This window comes from Schistocerca serialis, chromosome 7 (assembly GCF_023864345.2).
Source record: "Schistocerca serialis cubense isolate TAMUIC-IGC-003099 chromosome 7, iqSchSeri2.2, whole genome shotgun sequence".
NCBI classification, from domain to species: domain Eukaryota; kingdom Metazoa; phylum Arthropoda; class Insecta; order Orthoptera; family Acrididae; genus Schistocerca; species Schistocerca serialis.
Genome location: NC_064644.1, coordinates 476,172,571 through 476,191,991, shown reverse-complemented (window position 1 = coordinate 476,191,991; position 19,421 = coordinate 476,172,571). Strand labels below are relative to the sequence as shown.

The window sequence follows — 19,421 nt, the reverse complement described above, 5'->3', positions numbered from 1 at the left end:
CCCCGCCCGGCATACAGCTTTAATTTGCCAGAAAACTTTAAACCAGCGCACAGAACACTGTAGATAAAGATTCCTTCTGAGAAGACCAGTGGAGTTTTGAGAGCGCGCCTCGTTAGTGACGCGGTAACCAACGGCGCCCACCATGCAGCACTGCACTAGAGAGTACTAGCTGAGGCAATCGCAGCGTATTGGAATGCGGCCGAGGCGCCTTCTCGCGCCTCGCTACACAAGCGACTGGAATTCACAACAATGTTAGCTCACGCGCAGGGTCATGCTTTCAAGTCGGTGGCATTTCCCCGGCCTTCAGGCTGACCGAGAACTAAGCATCCCCCACTTTCTCCGAGCCGCAGCCACCTCCAGCACTCTAATATTAGTGTTCATCAATCGTTTCACTGCCGTGGGATGGTATCACACACCGCCTGTCTGCCTGGTGGCTAATTTGCAGGGGTTGGACAAAAATACGAAAACACCGCAACAAATGCATGTTTCAACATAAATGCAGAAAAGCTAGCCATGCCTGAAGGTTGCACTCTTCTATTTGACCACGAACGGCATCTGTGGACGTTGTTAAGTGTCAGAAGTTGTGAGTGCATTATGTAGGAGCTAAGTGAATTCGAATGCGGCCAAACTGTTGCTACTTGGGTGGTGGGTGCTTCCGTAACCAAGGTGTTCGAAGTTTTAGGAGTTCCAAGAGACACCGTATCGAAGATTTACACCGCACATTGGGAAAGTGTAAAAACATCCACTAAGGCACAAAGCGGGTGAAAGCGTGTGTTGAGTAATCACGACAGACTGTCACTGAAGAGGATTGCCACGAGGATGGCCGCTGAAAAAGTCACCGTGGAACTGAGTGCCGCACTTCCGAACTCAGTTAGTCCCAAAGGAGCTCCATAAACAGGGAACTGCACGGCGAGCTGCAATTCCAAAATTAATTATCGGTGACGCAATTGCGCGTAACAGGAAAAGGTGGTGCCGAAATCATAAAACTTGGACTATGGAGCAGTAAGAGAACATCATTTGGTTATGTTTCCACCTTCTGGTCGAGTTTACGATCCAAGAGTGAAAGAACGCGGGGGTTCGGTGACCATTTGGAAGCCCTATCGTGGTGTTCCATGCGTCCCATGCTTACTTTGCAAGGTCGCATTACTGCCACGAATTATACCACTATTTTGGCTGATCAAGTCCATCCCATGGTACATGTTTGTTCCCCAATGGCGATGCTGCGTTCCAAGACGACAAAGCCCCTGTTTTATACAGCTCGCATCGTCCAGGGCTAGCTTTGTGAGAACGAGAACGAACTGTCGCATCTCTCCTGGCCATCAGCGACCATATCACAATATTACTGAGCCGTTGTGTTCTACTTTGAAGAGAAGAGCGCGTGATCGCTATCCACATCAATCACTCATCTGAACTTCATACTAATTTGCAGGGAGAATGGTCTAGGGTTCCCATGATATTGCAGGAAGAATGGTTTAAGATTCCTTTGAAAACCATTCAGGATCTATATTTATCCATTCCGAAATGATTATAAGCCGTTTTGAATGTCAACGGGTTCGTTACATTTCATTAGGCAGGGTAACGTGTTTTTGGTGTTTCGATATTTTTGTCCACACCTGTATATATGGTATAGGCGGGAATAGATGAAGAAACAAAATCAGTAGAAAAACGTATGTCACATTATCCATTTCTAAAAATTATTCACTATTATATCGTCACTCTTAATCCCATTTTTATGTTGTAATGTGGATGAGTTACAACGATACAGCAGCCTTCTAATCACAGTCTTTTATGTCATCAGTTACTGGTATTTGTTTCATCACTGTCAGTATTTTCGTCACTTTCCTTCCAAAGCACACTGTCCTCACTACCAACCACGTCATTAGACACCATGACAGAATCTGTTGGTGCTGTGACGCTTGACTGAGAATCCACTTACAAACAATGTCGTGCTTATCCTGCCAGGACTGACTGACTTTACAATCCATTTCTAGATGTCAATGGATATAGTATTATCGCTTATAATGATTATTCGATGTACAGCTAGGTTGATAGCTTTATCAACCATTGTCTTGCCGCCTGTGGAAAATATTTCGGTACAGTGCTCCATAACCATTCCGTAATATGCAGTGCCAATGAGCGAATACACTGAATGTACGAATACACTGAATGTACGAATACACTGAATGTACGAATACACTGAATGTACGAATACACTGAATGTACGAATACACTGAATGTACGAATACACTGAATGTACGAATACACTGAATGTACGAATACACTGAATGTACGAATACACTGAATGTACGAATACACTGAATGTACGAATACACTGAATGTACGAATACACTGAATGTACGAATACACTGAATGTACGAAAAATCCTCGCAGCGACACAATTCTAACTGTTGCCAGCACAAGGCAATCAATGGTCTTTGATACTAACGATGCGTCATGCTTCAGACTGACGGTCTTCATACTGTACCTACTACTGACTAAGCCTGAGCCTCTGAGGAAGTTGGCAAAGCAGTGCTTTGTAACAAATGCGGTGAAAGTGATCTACGAAATATACGTGTTCATATATGGATCCATCTTAAAATATTGAAAAAAATTAAAACTCGGTCTTTGTTTACGAACGAATAAGGACACAGCGACGTGAGGAATTCTCATGCACACGATTCTCTCTGTGGCACTCACAATCAGGCATTGGAAAATGGACCTGGAGCACGAGGAAGCAACGGGTAAAAAATTAAAATTAGTTCGCCGAAGCGCTGGAGGTGTCCACGATCCAGCAACAAGAATTCGTTGCTCCATTTCACGACCGATTGTTTCCGAAGCAGAATCTGGGTGATTTGTAACAATATAATATAGAAACTTTGTCCGTCAACGAACTGTTGAGCTGCGCAACGTCTCTCTCAGATTCCCTAAAGTCTTAAATTTCCATTAGATTTGCCTGACTTTTCCAATAAATTCGATTTCCCTGATAATTTCCAATTTTCCGAGCTTTCCGGACAAATAGCCATCAAGGTTCTGAAAATTTGCAAATGGAATCCAAGAAATTGATCCAGAAGGTCTAAATTAATTCTAGGAAATAAGAGCAGCCAAAGCCTGAACCCAGTGCCGCAACGCGCCGCTTCTGACGGTCCACACAGTGTTAGGATAGGTTAGGTAGCGCGCCCTCGCAGCCCAGAACGCCGCTGCCCTCGTGTGACGGGTGGAGCTGACACGAGCGCCTTGGCTGCGGGCCTTGGGCGACGCCGGAAGCGTGATTCACGGGGGCACGCGTTCAGCTCGCCGCAGCAGAGCTGACATTTCGCCAGCCGCCGCGCCGCCTGCGCACGGGCGCTGCATTCCGCGGCCCGTTTTACGGGCCACTTCAGACGGATGCCGGGTTGTCTTCGGCAAGCAGCGCCGGTTCCCTAAATCATCCTGATCCAAGTCGGACAGTAGTGTTCCTGTGATCACTTCCCACCCAACGGAATAAAATCACAAAAATATGACAGCTATGAGAAGCTTGAAGATATATGGCCCAGTACACACACTAACACATTTAAACAGACCATATTCATTACAAATTATCACAGTCCAGATCGTAATAAAATCCAGTATGAACTAAATCTGTTCCATATCTAGCAAACGAACTGGTCTGAAGATCGTTGTTAGTCAGCCGAAAGCCACTGTCTAGTTTGCTTTGCATTGTATTCTAATGTAATGAAGACTATTAAAATTTGCAGTATGTCAGAGAAACCGCTATGTCTCCTACAATGGACAGTGTCGGGTTTTGCGTATCACATCTAACTTATGTGACTTTCGGAATCCAAACAACAGATTTTACTCTCTGGAAGTACGTAAAATACATTCTCTTCGTGCTGATACGCTGGGTTTCGTTGTCTTCAAAGTTTTGTTTCTCGTACTCACTACATTGGTACCGTAAACTGTTTTTTCACGGCTTGCAGGCTGATGCCAAGCCTTTTTGCTTGCATGCCAGAAAAGGAGCTTGCGTATCCAACCGCCCCCCCCCCCCCCTCCCCCATATAAAGAGTATTCCATTTGGCCTTCTCAAGCCTGAAGATAATGAGCACAAGCGGTGCTGGACTTTCTCATCCAACAAAAATCTGAGAGTGCCACCGGGAATAGACCCCGATATTTCCTCGAAAGTAAACACTGACCATAACGACTAAACCATAAAGGTGTGGATAATTTAAGGCTCCTACAGGCATCCTATTTTACTTACCGCTTAAAAATTAAGTACATCAGCTCGAACAACTAAAACCACATAAAAATTATTTTGAAATACAGAGATGTGTGTGTTCTACCATCGACCAAGGTTATTTACCTTTGGACCTCTAATTATTTACAATCGCTGAAGAAGCAACACCTTGAAGCCGACAACTCTGACAACCAGATTCACAGGAGTCCAAAACGCACTTTACGCCTATCTGAGAAACTAAGAGTGCGCTTGAAACAATGTACAGCACGTTAACGCGGGCAGCACTTGCCGAGTCAAATTTCCCAAAACGTAAGTTGCTGTGTTGTCGTACCTTGTTCCCTTACTTGCCATAGAAGTGCAAACGTAGAGGTACAATGAACTGACTCAAATATAGAATGAAACAGCTCGTAACAAGAAATTAGATAACTTAATCATTGTGACATCTGATAGTGAACTCATCCAGCGCGTACACGCCTAAAAATTGCTTAGAATATTAACACGTTTCCTTTATCAGGTGTTCATATTGTACCAATTTTCTGGTCGTCCTGTATCACTTTTTACCAAGAGGTCACTCTTTGTGTTCAGTTTTGCAATATGTCCTCGCTAATTATCTTAGATATTTTATGAATTTTATCACTTCATAGTTTCACCTTCCTCCCACTCGTTCCATTCCCAAGCTCCGAATGACCAATCGCATCATCCACTAAATTGATCTTTTTGTAAGTGTCATTTCACATACTTTTTGTATTCCTTCCAGTACCTCTCCTTTCCATTTTTTATCTGGCCAATAAATTTTTAAAATAATTCACTCATCCATGGCAGTTCAGTTGCATGAAGCCTTTTATCCCGTGATTTCCCCACTGTCTACGCATAATTTCCGTGCAACACTGTACTTCAAGAGATTTAAGAAATCCGTCCTCTGTTCTATGCCAATATTTGGTATCAGGAGACGTATTTTGCTAAAGAAACGTAATTGTTTGTCTTGCATGAAACTGCTGTTAATGTTTCCCTTGGTTCTCCTCTGCATACTTCCCTCTTACAAATTAGGTAGCGCATTTAGTTCAATTCTGCCACGTTTTTCCCAACGGCAGCCATTAGTAGTCAGGGAATCAGTAATTTGTTCAAAAATGGTTCAAATGGCTCTGAGCACTATGGGACTTACCATCTGAGATCACCAGTCCCCTAGACTTAGAACTACCTAAACCTAACTAACCTAAGGACATCACACACATTCCATGCCCGAGGCAGGGTTCAGTACTCCAATATCAGATATTTCTGCCAGGCTAAAGGGAGAGAATTTTATAGTGCATTGCTATTTCACTTGTCAGCGGCTCCCTGACGGAATCAAGAGTTTGGGCAGCAAGTTCTTGTTGAACACGTCGGGCAGAAACATTGACGTCAGTGAACACACGCTGCATTTGCATCCGCATTAGGAAACTAAAGTCGCCTTGACACGGATTCGTGCGCGAGCGTAGACAGGACAATTTGTTGGATGGACCGGGCGGTAAGACGTCGAGACAACCACAGCCAGTACGCTTCTCTTTTCTACGGACGGCGTCAGCGGTTGCGCTTTGGTAGCCGCCTTATTATTGCAGTTTCCCCACTGTCTGTGGCGCTAATGAGAAGCTCTGCGGAAGGCCAGCCACCTGTAGAACAAGACAGTTCTCCTGTAGCAGAAACAATCAGGCAGGTTGAACAGTAAACTGTACGAGGCTGTTTCACCCTGACCAATGACGAGGTCGTCGTAGCTTTGTACTATGTAAGTTTGGCATAGGTTTTATTAATGTTACAGGCGAGGCAATTCTATCTTGGAAGCAACTCAAGTTTTGATCAAGGTGATAAGCGCAGTTCAGTTTTAATTAGCTAGTAGAAAGAAGTAATTGTACAGAACCGAGAACCCAATAAAAAGAGCGAAAAAGATGTAAGCGAGGCAATCTTTCACTTCGAGGTTATATGCTAACACGAGTCTTGTTCTTGATTAGGAGAGAGAGAATATGAGTGTTCTTGATCATGACTTTTGTTTCGTACTTTTCTAATGCGTATTTCTCAGTATATGCAGAGTCTCTCGTAGGCGTATCGCTCACGCTGCTTTTGCAACTGTCCTGACACCAAAGAAACTGTGGCCATCCCAGATGGCATGGTGGTCGTTAACGACCTAACGGAAGTTCCGAACGGGATTCGTACAGATTGGTTATTCTTTTACTCTCGCGTAAGGAAGTAAATGAATCGTTTCTAAGCCTACATTATATTTAAATTTCGTATGTTACCGCTAAATCGTACAACGAACTAGTGCAGGCTTTAATTGTCTGAGGATAATTTTATTAAGAATTGAACCATATGGTGGAAAGCCTATTAAAGTAGAGATAATTCTAGTAACTGGTTATTTGAAAGAAAGACTAATTTCTGCTGAGTTCATAAATTTTAAAACAAGTTCGATTCAGAGTAACTAAGATACCACACTCCGGATCATAAGCGTTTCCAGAATAGGGCAAAACTTTTAAAAGAGATATAGAAAAGCTGTTTCAGTTTTTCAAGGAAACGGTGGGACAAAGTACGGGCGTTCGAACGACAAAAATGGTTGGGAAACATCAAGTGTCCATCTAGCGAGGGAACGAAAAACTTTCTATTTATTTTTTAAATATCGTCGCTTGCGAAATTTGCCTTAGTTTCTGACTGGCATGTATTTCACGAAACTACTGTTGTCGGGTACAGGTGGACAGACGGATGATAACTGAATCCCCACTAGTGGCAACAGGTGCACGCTTAAATTGTGCCTCTAGTGTCTCATGCACTCAAGGTAAAGCGGACAATTTTGTGGATTGCCAAAAGGGTCCACAGTCAGCCATTTACAATATGCGCTTGTATCTCTCTTGTTATGGACCAGTGAATTTAAACGTTGTTTAATTGATGTTAAGAACTGTATTATGCTACACACAGCTGCACCAAAATTATATATAATATGGCGCTTAAATCCGGACAAAGGACAATGAAAGCTTTTATAAAAAGCAAATTTATTCAAACAAAATAAAAACGAAAATCCTTTTACATTTAAGTAGGGGTAACTTTCAAGAGTAGCATACTCGATGTAGTCCCCTTCAGTCGTAATGACCGCCTCCAATCTTGTCCATATTCACGAATGCTGCTTCGATAGCGGTGCATAGAGATGTGACATTTGGGTGCCTTGTCTTGTTGGTAACTCTTTCGACAACGCTGCGAACATAGTAGTCGAGGGCTATTAGGGGGCCACAACTCCTTTGACGACAACATGTCAACGTTTTCCGAGATCCAGTTTTGAACTAAATGGCTAGTACAAGGTCGTCCTCTGCCGTCCAACGCATTGTTCGCTCGCTGACATTCAGTATTGACGCCAATTTCCACAGCGATTGCCCCGGGTCGTCCTAAATCAGGGCCTGAACCTCTCTATGACTGCCGCAGTTCGTGACACGCGTTTCCTCGAATAAAGACTTCTCGTCGGGTTAGCGGAACCTTACTCAGACTTCTGTGACGCATTATATTTGGCCACAATATCGGAAACAGTTGATCCGGGTACCCTGATTTACGCGCAGCACCATGTATATGTATGTATGGAGGCGTTATTGCGGGTGAACAGGGCTACATGGAGTAAGATACCGTTGCTTATATGTAAAATGCTTTTCATTTTCGTATTGTTTTAATAAATTTTCTTACAGTTTCATTTGTCTTTTGTCCGGATTTAAGCGCTATCATCGGCTCCGAAAAACATCTCAGCTATGCATTTGCGTAACTGAAATAGTAGTTATCAGATACATGTATACTGTTCCATCACTAACAGTAGCTGTATATACTAACCTGTATGTCTATTTAACCTCATACGCGTTTGTGTTTTAGCTGTATACTACTACCACCCTCATAAGAAAGATCTTTAATTCTTTCCACAACACCATTACGAGAACAGATGTCCAGCTCAAACAGTAAATACCCCTTAATGTACCGAACACTGCAAAATGTCTGAAGAATAGAACTCACGACTCACTCCTTTGTAAAATACAAACGTAGTGCAACTGTGACAACAGTATTTAAAGAGTTGCATATCTTGCATTCCGATAAAAAGGGTCTTCGCTGAACTATGTACAAAGTTATTAATCTGACAGCTAAAAATATTAGGATGCGAGATTATACAGGTCAGTAAGCCCGAAGAAAAAACGAAATATCTGGAACTTCACCATGCTGCTTGTTAGATCAAGATGATATCAGTAGTATTCACCACTGCGATTTACATGGATACCTCCGCATAATATTATGCAAAACCAACTTCCTAGCTCATTACAACGGGAAACTAATGTACATGAACTATCATAAAAATAAGCAGTTTTAATTTTCAGTATTTACTCACCCCCTCGTTGCCTAGGAACTGGATAGTAGGTGATCTGGTAAACTTGCTCTGAAAAAAATAAAAGCAAAATGTTAGCTTCGCAGACTCTCAATGAAATATTATTTACGCACAAAAAATTATTTCAGTCTAAAGCAGCAGTGCTCACTGACAAGTACCCACAATTTGCAATCATACGGCAATAAACATTAACACTACAGTTCCAAAATGTGACGCAGCTTGTTGAACGGTCAGCTAAATTATACACTGGAAGCTTAATTCGTGGCACTGTCAGAGAGCTTTTGTAACCAGAACTCTAGCAGTAGAGGAGCATTCCCGGGTATGAAGGAACTGCATCATTTCTCAAAATGAGTTAATTATTTTCTGAAGAGTAAAACACATTAAATGCAATACGGACAATGTGCCTCAACATCTAGACACGTGCAAAGACAAGACCGACTATTTCTCATTTCAAAACTTTTCAGAGCATTTAAAATCTCCGATACTGAGACGGGACATTTTTCTTGGTTGATGAAGTGTGCAGTTCTTGGTTTCGAAGAAAGCTACATCCTTATCGAAGAACTGCATTATGGTATTCTAGCTGAAGCCACGCTCATTTCTAACGAAAAAGACACCCTTCCTATACATCCCCTGCGTGTTCTGATCACAGTTACCTTCAAGGCAATGACAGTTGATGCGTGTCGGCGAATCATCGCTGTCACCAATGATGGTAGTCTTGTCCAAAATGCTGCTATACGTGATAACGATAATGGTTGCTTCGAACTATCAATTTTAAGAACACAATCTTCAGTCAGTAGATACCCAAGATCCATTTTTAGTTTCCTTTGCTGTGTTTGGAGTTAATCACATCAAAACGAACAGTGGATTAATTCTAACGCCACTATAAAAAGCACAAAACCTGTAAGTATGCGTTAGAAAGTGGGACGTTACAGAATTAAGGAATTACAATGTGAATGAAAATATTGTTTACGTTTCTATCATTTTAATGAGGAAGAACCATTTTCCCAAACAACGTTTAGCTAGAGATGTTCTGAAACCGAAGCACTGTGTGCAAGTCCTCCAACACAGTGCCATTTCTGTGCGTTTAACTTTTTACTTCTTTGCGGGGTCAGCTAACACCAAAGCCAGAAGAGGTATGGAACAAAGGTTCGGCCGGTGGGAAAGGGTGAGGGGGGTTGGGATGGTGGTGGTGGTTTCAGGATGCTGAACAACATAATTATCAATGCCCTTTCATAACATGAAATGAATGCTTAGTGAGAAATTCTTTGTAAGCTACATTCTTGGGACAACTGCCCACAGACATATATTTACAGACTTGAAAGACCGTCTGAGATTACAGGTACTGGTTGCTTATCAATATACTAAAAGCTGACAATAAAATGGACGTGTGGAAGCCCGCATGCTAACATGCACTCAATCCCTTTCTTTACACTTAAATAAAACTATAACGCGGTTATGAAACAAAATACTTAATACAAGGAGAATTGGTTGAAGAAAGTGCTGAATGGTAAACCCTGCTACATGTGGCCGGCTAACTATAAACAGTCGAAGAGCCAGCCACTGTGAGAGCGAGTAAATACTGGATAATTCTAAACACTCATGTTGAAAGTCCTGAAATGAATACCAGAGTCCTAATTTAAAAATATACAAAGTATGATCAAAAAGTAAATGGAATTTTTGTTTTTCCTACAGAACTTTTATATATTCTTCAACATCAACTTTGTCCCCTTCAAAGTAATCTCCCTAGGATACACTACATTTGTGTCAGTCCTTTTATTATCTTGGAAGCACTTCTGGAACTCACTTTTCGTTATGGTGCTCAGCTCTTACAGCGAGTCTGTTTTTATCTCATCCATGGTGGCAAAACGACGTCCTCTGTTGATTCTCTTCACTCTCGGAAACAGAAAGAAATCGCAGGGGGCCATGTCCGGCGAATACTGTGGCCGAGGCCAAAAATTAAAAAAAAAAAAAAATCACGAACGACCACTGAGGTGTGAGCGGGAGCGCTGTTTTCAGTCCAGAGACTGGTGACCCTAATCAGTTATTTTGCTCCCCGAATAGAAAAACTAATCTACTACTTTAAATGTCTGTCTTCCCAATATAATTACCTCAGCATCACCTGATTTAGTTAGACTACATTCCACTATCCTCGTTTTGCTTATGTTGATGTTCATCCTATAGCCTCCTTTCAAGACACTGTCCATTCCGTTAAACTGCTCTTCCAGGTCCTTTACGGTCTCTGACAGAATTACACTGTCATCGGCAAATCTCAAGGTTTTTATTTCTTCTCCATGGATTTTAATTCTTACTCCAAACTTTCCTTTTGTTTCCTTTACTGCTTCCTTAGTGTATAGACTGAATAACATCAGGGATAGGCTACAACCCTGTCTCACTTCCTTCCCACCCACAGCTTCCCTTTCATGCTCCTCGACTCGTAACTGCCATCTGGTTTCTGTACAAATCGTAAATAGCCTTTCGCTCCCTGTATTTGACCCCTGCCACCTTCAGAATTTGGAAGAGTATTCCAGTCAACATTGTCACAAGCTTTCTCTAAGTCTGCAAATGCTATGAACGTAGGTTTGCCTTTCCTTAACCTATCTTCTAAGGTAAGTCATAGGGTCAGTATTGCCTCACACGTTCCAACATTTCTACGGAATCCAAACTGATCTTCCCCGACGTCGGTTTCTACTAGTTTTTCCCATTCGTCTGTGAAGAATTCGTGTCAGTATTTTGCAGCCGTGACTTATTACACTGGTAGTTTGGTAATTTTCGCACCTGTCAACACCTGCTTTCTTTGGGATTGGAATAATAATATTCTTCTTGAAGTCTGAGGGTATTTCGCCTGGGCCGGCCGGTGTGGCCGTGTGGTTCTAGGCGCTTCCGTCTGGAACCGCGCGACGGCTACGATCGCAGATTCGAATCCTGCCTCGGGCATGATTGTGTGTGACGTCCTTAGGTTAGTTGATGCCATAACCGTATACTGAAGTATCGTCACTTGTTATAACCTCGTTTAGAAGCTCTGGATCGTTGTCGACTGTATTCAGCAATTCCTGAGCGGTGTCTACGCGACGTTTTTGGTCGAAATTCAGTAATTTCGAAACAACCTTTGCTGCAACACGTTTCATGCCCAAAACATCCGAAAAAATTCTTGCCATGAACGAAAGGATATGCCAACTTCATCAGCAGCTCCTCTGACAGTGATTTGGTGATTTTCCAGATCAGTTTTCTTCACTTTTTCCACATTGTCTTCAGTAAATGATGTGTATGGGCGTCCAGGACGGTCGTCGTTTTCAATGTTTTCTCAGGCCTATTTGAAACGTTTATACCACTCGTAAACTCTTGTCTTACTCATAGTATATTCGCCAAAGGTCACAATCAACATTTCGAATGAGGTCCTGCACTTTATTCCGTTCTCCAAGGAAAACACACATTTTTGATAGAGTTTTTTCGAAAGAAAAATCTCGCCAAGCACTCGGAAACACGTATAACCTTTTCGAATGTCAACAATAAACTAAATATTCCGAACAACAGAAAATGTAAAACATTACGAAAATGTTTAACACAAAGATAAACAATTTTGAAAATCGGATGTAAAAGCCCACAAAATTAGAAAAGTACCGTTATTTTTGGAACACATGTCGTATATTAAAAGAAAACTGATTCAGATAATCGTGACTGGCTTTGTCACGGACTGTAAGGATAAACCACCTACTTCATACATATTAAAATAACCTACCCAACATTTCGCGCACGAGTCACGACAACACAAAACCTTGAAAAGTTTTCCATACTCACCTCACTGTTATTTAAAACTGTGGAGAAAAAGACTGTTTGAGCATCCATCAGAAGGGGTTGCTATAAACGACTAAGATCTCATTTAACTACGCCACTGGCCCCAAAGTTGCACAATAATTGCAACACCACTTCACTGTGAGTAAGGATTTATGTGCAACCAGCGACCCATCTCGCCTTCGCACGGGTAGCACTTTAGTATCTACTACTGGACTTGTCTGGCGTTGCGGTAGTAAACTATACACGCAACCCTTACTCGTGAAGTTGGTCTACCAGTGAAAACCGCATCAAAATCCTTACAGTAGTTCCTTAGATTAGCCTTCGCATACAGAGAACAATGCGGGGTCTTTATATATGTATCACGCACCGGTAATTGGCCCACGTCTACAGTAAAAGGTGATACAACACACTACAGGGGCTCCCCCGCACCGGAGGCGACGTGTGCGCGTGCGGAGTAAACATGTTGCTTTTCCGGAGCCACACAGGCTGGACGCGTGACCTTGCTTCCTTGGCTCAGACGTGCCGCCTTCCACGCAACACAAGCTCCCCCACCATTGCCAGCTCACCGACTACTTTCTAACCCGCGTTACTACTCATGCTCTCTCCAGTCTATCAACACTGCTCATTACAGAGCACGTTTCCCAAAACTTGGCACCGGAAATAAAGTGGTAGTCTCGAGCTTCACTGCAATATGATCTGCGCCTCATCGCTGGCCAAACAAAACAGCACAATGAAACTTCCTGGCAGATTAAAAAAAACAGCACAATGCTAATAATTGCTTCAGCCGTATCTGCTGCGCTATCACCTCAAGTTCCCAGTGAGTTCACATCTTTCCTTATCCCAACGTGCCTTATGCACATCAACCATTCTCACGTCTATGCAATTAAAAGTAGTCACACACTTACTGCTTTCCCTTGGTGACTTCCAGTTTTTTTTATTTTAAATTCAAGCCGCCACACACCTAAGTCCATACTGATGTTTCGCCTCCTGCTGCCGGAGAGAGATGGTCGGATTATCTGGCGTTCACTGCTAAAGAAAACTAATAGTCAACTGTCTGTCCGTATCCGCGCAACGGTCCTAATGTCGTGACGTCATCCGACCGTTGTCGAAGAATGCCGTTAGAGCGGACGTCTTCCTTGGTATTGCTGTTAAATCAGCGCTACCGGCACTTTCTTTATTGAAGTCCAAATCCCATAATTCGATTAACATGATCTCCCCATCCGTTGTCAAAGTTATTCTCGCACTTTTTAAATTCTGTAACTTCTATATATTCCAGCGTAACAGTGATTAGACCTTCGCCTTTGGTTCGGAGAATTTTACACTGCCGACATTCTGTCTTCTGGTTGATGCAAATGGAACCATCCTTTCAGATAATCTACTATTAGCTTTCCCCTTACGTGACGCACGAATGGTGTGTATAATTTATTACGATTTTTCTTCTAACTTCAATACGGTCAGACAACACTTTCATTGATTTTCTTGACGAGAAAGTGCTGGGAAAGAAAGAAGACCACTTTTATGTGTGCCTATCGCAAGCACTAAATATTTCTCCTCTTGCAGGTAAATACTAGGAATTCGGTCACATAAAGGTTTTTGGTTTACTAGAGTGAATTTTCATGTTGATATCACCACCACATTTGGCATTTGCTTTTACACAGAGAACACAAACGAAATAATATCGAAGTATCTGATACATTCCACATGACTGTTGGCGAAAACATCCGCTGCCTTGTTTAGTAAACAATGGTGCTACTCAGCACAAACAAGGGCTATTCCAATACACTATATGATCAAAATTATCCGGACACCTATTAGTCGATATTAATATCGGGTATGTCCACACTTTGACTTTATGACGCCTGTAACTCTGCTGGCGACACTTTCACTGAGGTGTCCAAATGTCTTTGGAGGAATGGCAGTATTCTTCCTGAAGAGCTGAAGGCATGGAAGGTGGTCGCCGGGTTCTGGAGCGAAGTCGACGTTTGAACTCATTCCAAAGATGATCCAGAGGGTTCAAGTGGAGACTCTGGGCAGACCAGGCCATTTAAGCAACTCACTGTGCACAAACATTTGCTTCACAGATGCTGCTTTATGGCAAGGGGCACTGTCATGGTAATAGAATCGTCTCCAAACTTTTCCTCTACTGTAAGAGATATACAATACGGTAAAATATGTTCAATCCTTCCGTATTTAGCGTTTCCTTATGAACAAAGACAGGACCACACGAATAGTTTACGTCACAGTTCGGGAAACCTCGGGTTCTGTTCGACCTTTTGATCTGCCTGCGATCTAGTGACTTTTTTTTGGATACTATCAGAACGACCTGCCCTAGCGTTCTTAATGCAGCATTGAGTTTAATAATAAAAATAACTGTGGAACAGGGGCTGAAATATCTTTTAGGATGCAGGTCATGCGTAATAACGGCAATTAATAAATAAATGAAAGATTTCTATCACGATTCTGTCCTATTCTGGAGCTTTCGCTCGTCCCGCTATCTAGTGACGTCTGATGGTACTATTTGCATGTCGAATCTTGCCGCTGTAATTCATTCTCGCTATTAAAAACAGGTTTGTTCGAAGTCTGTAACATTCAGATGAAACAATCACGAAAATAAATCAAAGTTCAGTCTTCCTTTCAAATTGATTAAAATCTGGTGACGTTTTTATCTCGTATTCTAATGTATGTACAGGGATTGAACTGCTCATCTGAAACCTACTCGGCAAGCCACTGAAATCTTGTACTGGGTTCAATCAAGTGTTACTTTTATAGAGGACGTCTTTGTCTTTATTATCTTTATGTGAATATTAGCACAAATGTTTACATATCCATACATATCGGCACTGTATGCGAAACTGTATTGCAAATTTGTTCGAACGCAGTAGAAATCAATACTGTTTTCTCCGGTGTTGTATGAAATTATCGAATTTTAAATTTTCAGCAAAGCCATAGCTTATTGGTGAGGCTAGTTCGTAGTTCCTTGCATGTCTCTTGCACTCCCGCCGTGCGAATCAAATGTCACGTGATTGTTCGAACAAGCTCGATACTGTACCGTACTCTGTCGTGTTATCAGGAAATCTCCAGCCCCTTCGAACGCGAGTATCGTTTAGCCAGCACTAGATAACGGTCTCCAAACATTCGCCAAAGCCAAACCCTTCCTCCCTATTGCTAATGAGTGTAGTGTGATTGATCACTCCAATTTCCAGTCATCCGCTTCCCAGTGATGCCCCTTCCGCAACACCTCAAGCATCGCTTAGCACTGCCTACAGAAATGTGTGGCTTGGAATAGCTGCTCGACCACTGTTCCCAACTCTTTCACCCCTACGCGGTCACTGCGTTATCTTGACTGATAACGGAACTCAGGAGTGATTTCTTCCGCTGATTTCATGCGATTTTTTACAACCATCCTCCGATATGTTAGATAATTTGTGTCCGTCAGTTAATTACATCCACCTGGGCTTGGGTTATCTGTGCTTGTTCCTTCATGTTTCCACTTCACTCATTGCTAACTTGAGCAGCTTTAAAAGGATTGAAATGCCTTTATGGATTTGTTACTCAAGTTACATCCAATGACAAGTCCATATTCGATATCAGTGAGCTGTGCTTACTGACCATTCTGCTATTACTGTTTTTCTACCGATAGCACAATACCCGCAGCCAGTACATGGCGGGTCGGCCTTTTGGGACTCCATAGGTCAATATCGCATTACATAAGAGTGTTCGGATATTTTTGATCAGATAGTGTATGTGAAAGTGTCTTGCTCTCTTTCTCTTATGGCTGGAAATGTGGACTCGAGTCGGTAACATATGGTCACGCTGCCCATCTCCCAATTTTTGGGTAATGCCACCATTGCAGTGCAACTTCGCGGTCTCTTCTGCGGACCGTCAGAAATTCCAAAACAACTTGTACGAATTATGCAGTCTCCGATATGATGGATAGCCGAAGCAGCTATGCCGCTCTTGAAAGAGAAACGAGGGGAGACGTTTTGAGGACAGCGCCTGGCGGTGGGAAACCACGCGCGAAAGCGCTAATTGTACAGCGGCAGTAGCAGCTCGTGGCCATCACACTAAAGCCCGCTCTGTCCGGCTGTCTGGTCAGCGGACAGGGAAAGTCGTCCGGGAGAGCGGCACCCCGCCGCGCGAAAAAGAGGAGACAAGGCTGCTTAGAAACCTCCACCAAGCGGCACGCGCGCCGCCGTCAAAGGGCGCCGGCATAGTCTCCACAATGATACGGGTGAGCTCCTCGTAGCACACACATTTTCTGCACAAACCGCTGTCACTCGTTGAAGGCAGTCGTGATTCAGTGTCTTGATGAAATACGACACTGAATTGCCACTGTAGGTAGGGATCTCTCCATCGCAGGTCAATAAAAAAAATAATAAAAATAAATTATTCATCTAGTCCCCGAAATCCCTAACAAACAAAGCCTCAGAAATAAAGTTCACGGGCGAAAGTCTGAAGCCCTCTCGAGTATCACAAATAAAAACGGGGAAGAAAGAAACTGTGTAAATTCAAGAAAACTGCCTGGCATTTGCAGACAATTTCTACTGTACTTTGTATACACACTAACGAAAGCAGAGGTACCAGTCAATAGCTTGGAACAGTCAGCTTGTACAGAAGATTTAGGGAAGAATCTAATTTACCAGTAACAGAAAAATGCAACATTCATTTATAACAGGAAGACGTTGGTCAAACAGAAAAGTCCACAAGATTTACGCATCCAGGCAAGAGAATCCACCAAAATTAGTTAGAAACGCTGCCTTAAATGAAATGATAAACAAAATGGAAAGGACAAAAAGAAAAAGAAAGTATTTGCAATATGCCTAGCACTGAATTATAAATTAGGCAAACTAGAAATATATGAAGAACAATTGAGGAAGAATTGTAAGTCCAATAAAATGCAAAGCGAATTTAAGGCGTAAAGACGAAAAGCATGAAAAATAACAGAAACAATAAGGAACTTAAGACTGATTTTATTTCACATTCATGCACAATGAACGACAACATGATAAAAAAAAGATCTTCAAGTAGCTTCGGGAACTACGACGTCAGAACAAACTAAAGAAAAAACATCGTGTTTTGCAATTATAAATAAATCAGTCTCTGGCTGCAAAGATGATTTTTAATTTCTTTATTGCATAATCGATTACACAACAAAGAAATTAAAAAGCATCTTTGCAACTAGAAGCTAATATATTTCTAATTGCAAATCATCATACAGCTGTTCTTACCGTTCACTACGATGGAAAGTGAAAACAAAATGTGTGCTTTTAAAAACTGAAAACGAAACTTGGATTTACAGGTCTCTGTAGAATATGCACCTCTAATTCTGTGGAAAGCATAAACACCCGCACCTGAAGAGGTACGGTAAGGTCTCTTCGTAACACTCCTGTCATGTATGCAGGCGCCTGTGCCCTCTAGACATCAGAGTACTGAGTTATGTCCTATGACGGTATGAAGAATAGAGACCATACCTTTCACTGGTGGCATTCTGATACTGGCGAAACTCCCGTTTGTAACTGCAAGTACCTGAATGAAGTCATCCGACCTCGACACGATAACAAGTACGTTCACTAACAACGCGCGCAAGAAACATTTCGAATTTTATGGCCATATTTATAGAATTGATAACAAGAGGCTCAGCAAAAAATACTAATCATCAATAATTCAAAGTTAAAAATTAGTTGATTAGAGTGAACTAGGGAATTTTACAAAATACGAATATCCTAAAAGAAATCGTGATAAATCGTTTACCCTTTACAAAACTAGTAACAAAGCACAACTTACGGATGAACTTGAAAAGAAAGCTACTAAGAGATGATCAGATAAGCGGACGAAAAAAACTGAATTCCTAAAGTGATTTTGCGAGGGTAAGGTGGTAAAAACCATCACGCCAACTACTGAGCTTCAACGCGGCCCTTGCATAACAAAACGAAGAAATAATACACTATTTTATTCTGATAGAAAAACTGGTGCAGGTGCATGTTTACAAAGGTGAAACACACGTAAATCAAATCTGAGGCGATTGGTTTCCTTGTGTTGCACCCATGAAGCAGCAAACACGAGAAAGTTACGCGTTTTTAGTTAGCTGTGACTATAAATATCGAATGACTTACAGGTGGTTTGGAAGCACTGGGTGACAGGACGCTGTGTTTTTTACGAGCACCGACCAATAAATTCTGCGCTTCACTGTCCTCTATGGGGGAGCGTATGGCATTGGTGGCCGGGAGACCCCTCGCGGGGCAGTTCGGCCGCCGCTCCAAAACTTCTTTAACGCCACTACGGCGACTGAGTGAATGAGGATGAAAGTCACACAACACCCAATCACATCTCGAGGCAGAGAAAATCCCTGACCCCGCCGGGAATAGAACCCGGGACCCCGTGCATGGGAAGCGAGAACGCTACCGCAAGACCACGAGCCTCGGACAGGGGCGGGAAGTGCGCTTTGCACAGAGCACAAAGCACTGTCGTGATCTTTCTTTTGCTTTTACGTCGCTGCATGCACTGTTGTGAAATGCGCCTTCGAAGTTTACGAGCCTTACTGAAAAACGCACCGACTCCCACCATTTTCAGAGTTTTCAATGAAGGATAACTTCCAAGATGCGAATGGACATCAGAGGCATCTCCATAATTCTTTCAACAGTCACGAAGAAATTACTTTGAAATAACCCAAACGGTTTTTAATTGATCGTGATATCTCTTCCACACACGGAAGCATGCATACGTTTTACTAAAAACTCTCATTCAGCAACAAAAACTACATTTTCACTATTCTGATTTCCTATCCAAGCTCTTTAAATACACGTTATGCTACAGTTCAAAGAAGCTATTAATAGTATTGGTGAGATTCCTATAGGAGAGTGACTTAGTAACATCAAAACAAGCATATCAATGAAGAGAAACTACGGATGCATAGTGTAGCTTCTACACAGTGAATCTTCTTCTAATGTTAGGCAGTAGATACATATTTTTATGAACTTCTGACAGTATCAGAGGAATCCGACGACTGGATGAAACGACGGTTAACAGAAACAGAGTTCCGTGGCACGGCTC

The 19,421-nt window shown here is 42.3% G+C and overlaps 1 protein-coding gene across 1 annotated transcript in view; it reads right to left on the bottom strand.

Annotated features, from left to right (window-relative positions):
• Positions 1-19,421, bottom strand: part of LOC126412328 (RNA polymerase II elongation factor Ell-like) — a 316,428-nt gene that overhangs the window by 128,856 nt on the left and 168,151 nt on the right. Inside the window, exon 2 of the mRNA XM_050081851.1 lies at positions 8,583-8,630. Coding sequence (XP_049937808.1) covers positions 8,583-8,630 — 48 coding nt within the window. The remainder of the gene's footprint in view (positions 1-8,582; positions 8,631-19,421) is intronic.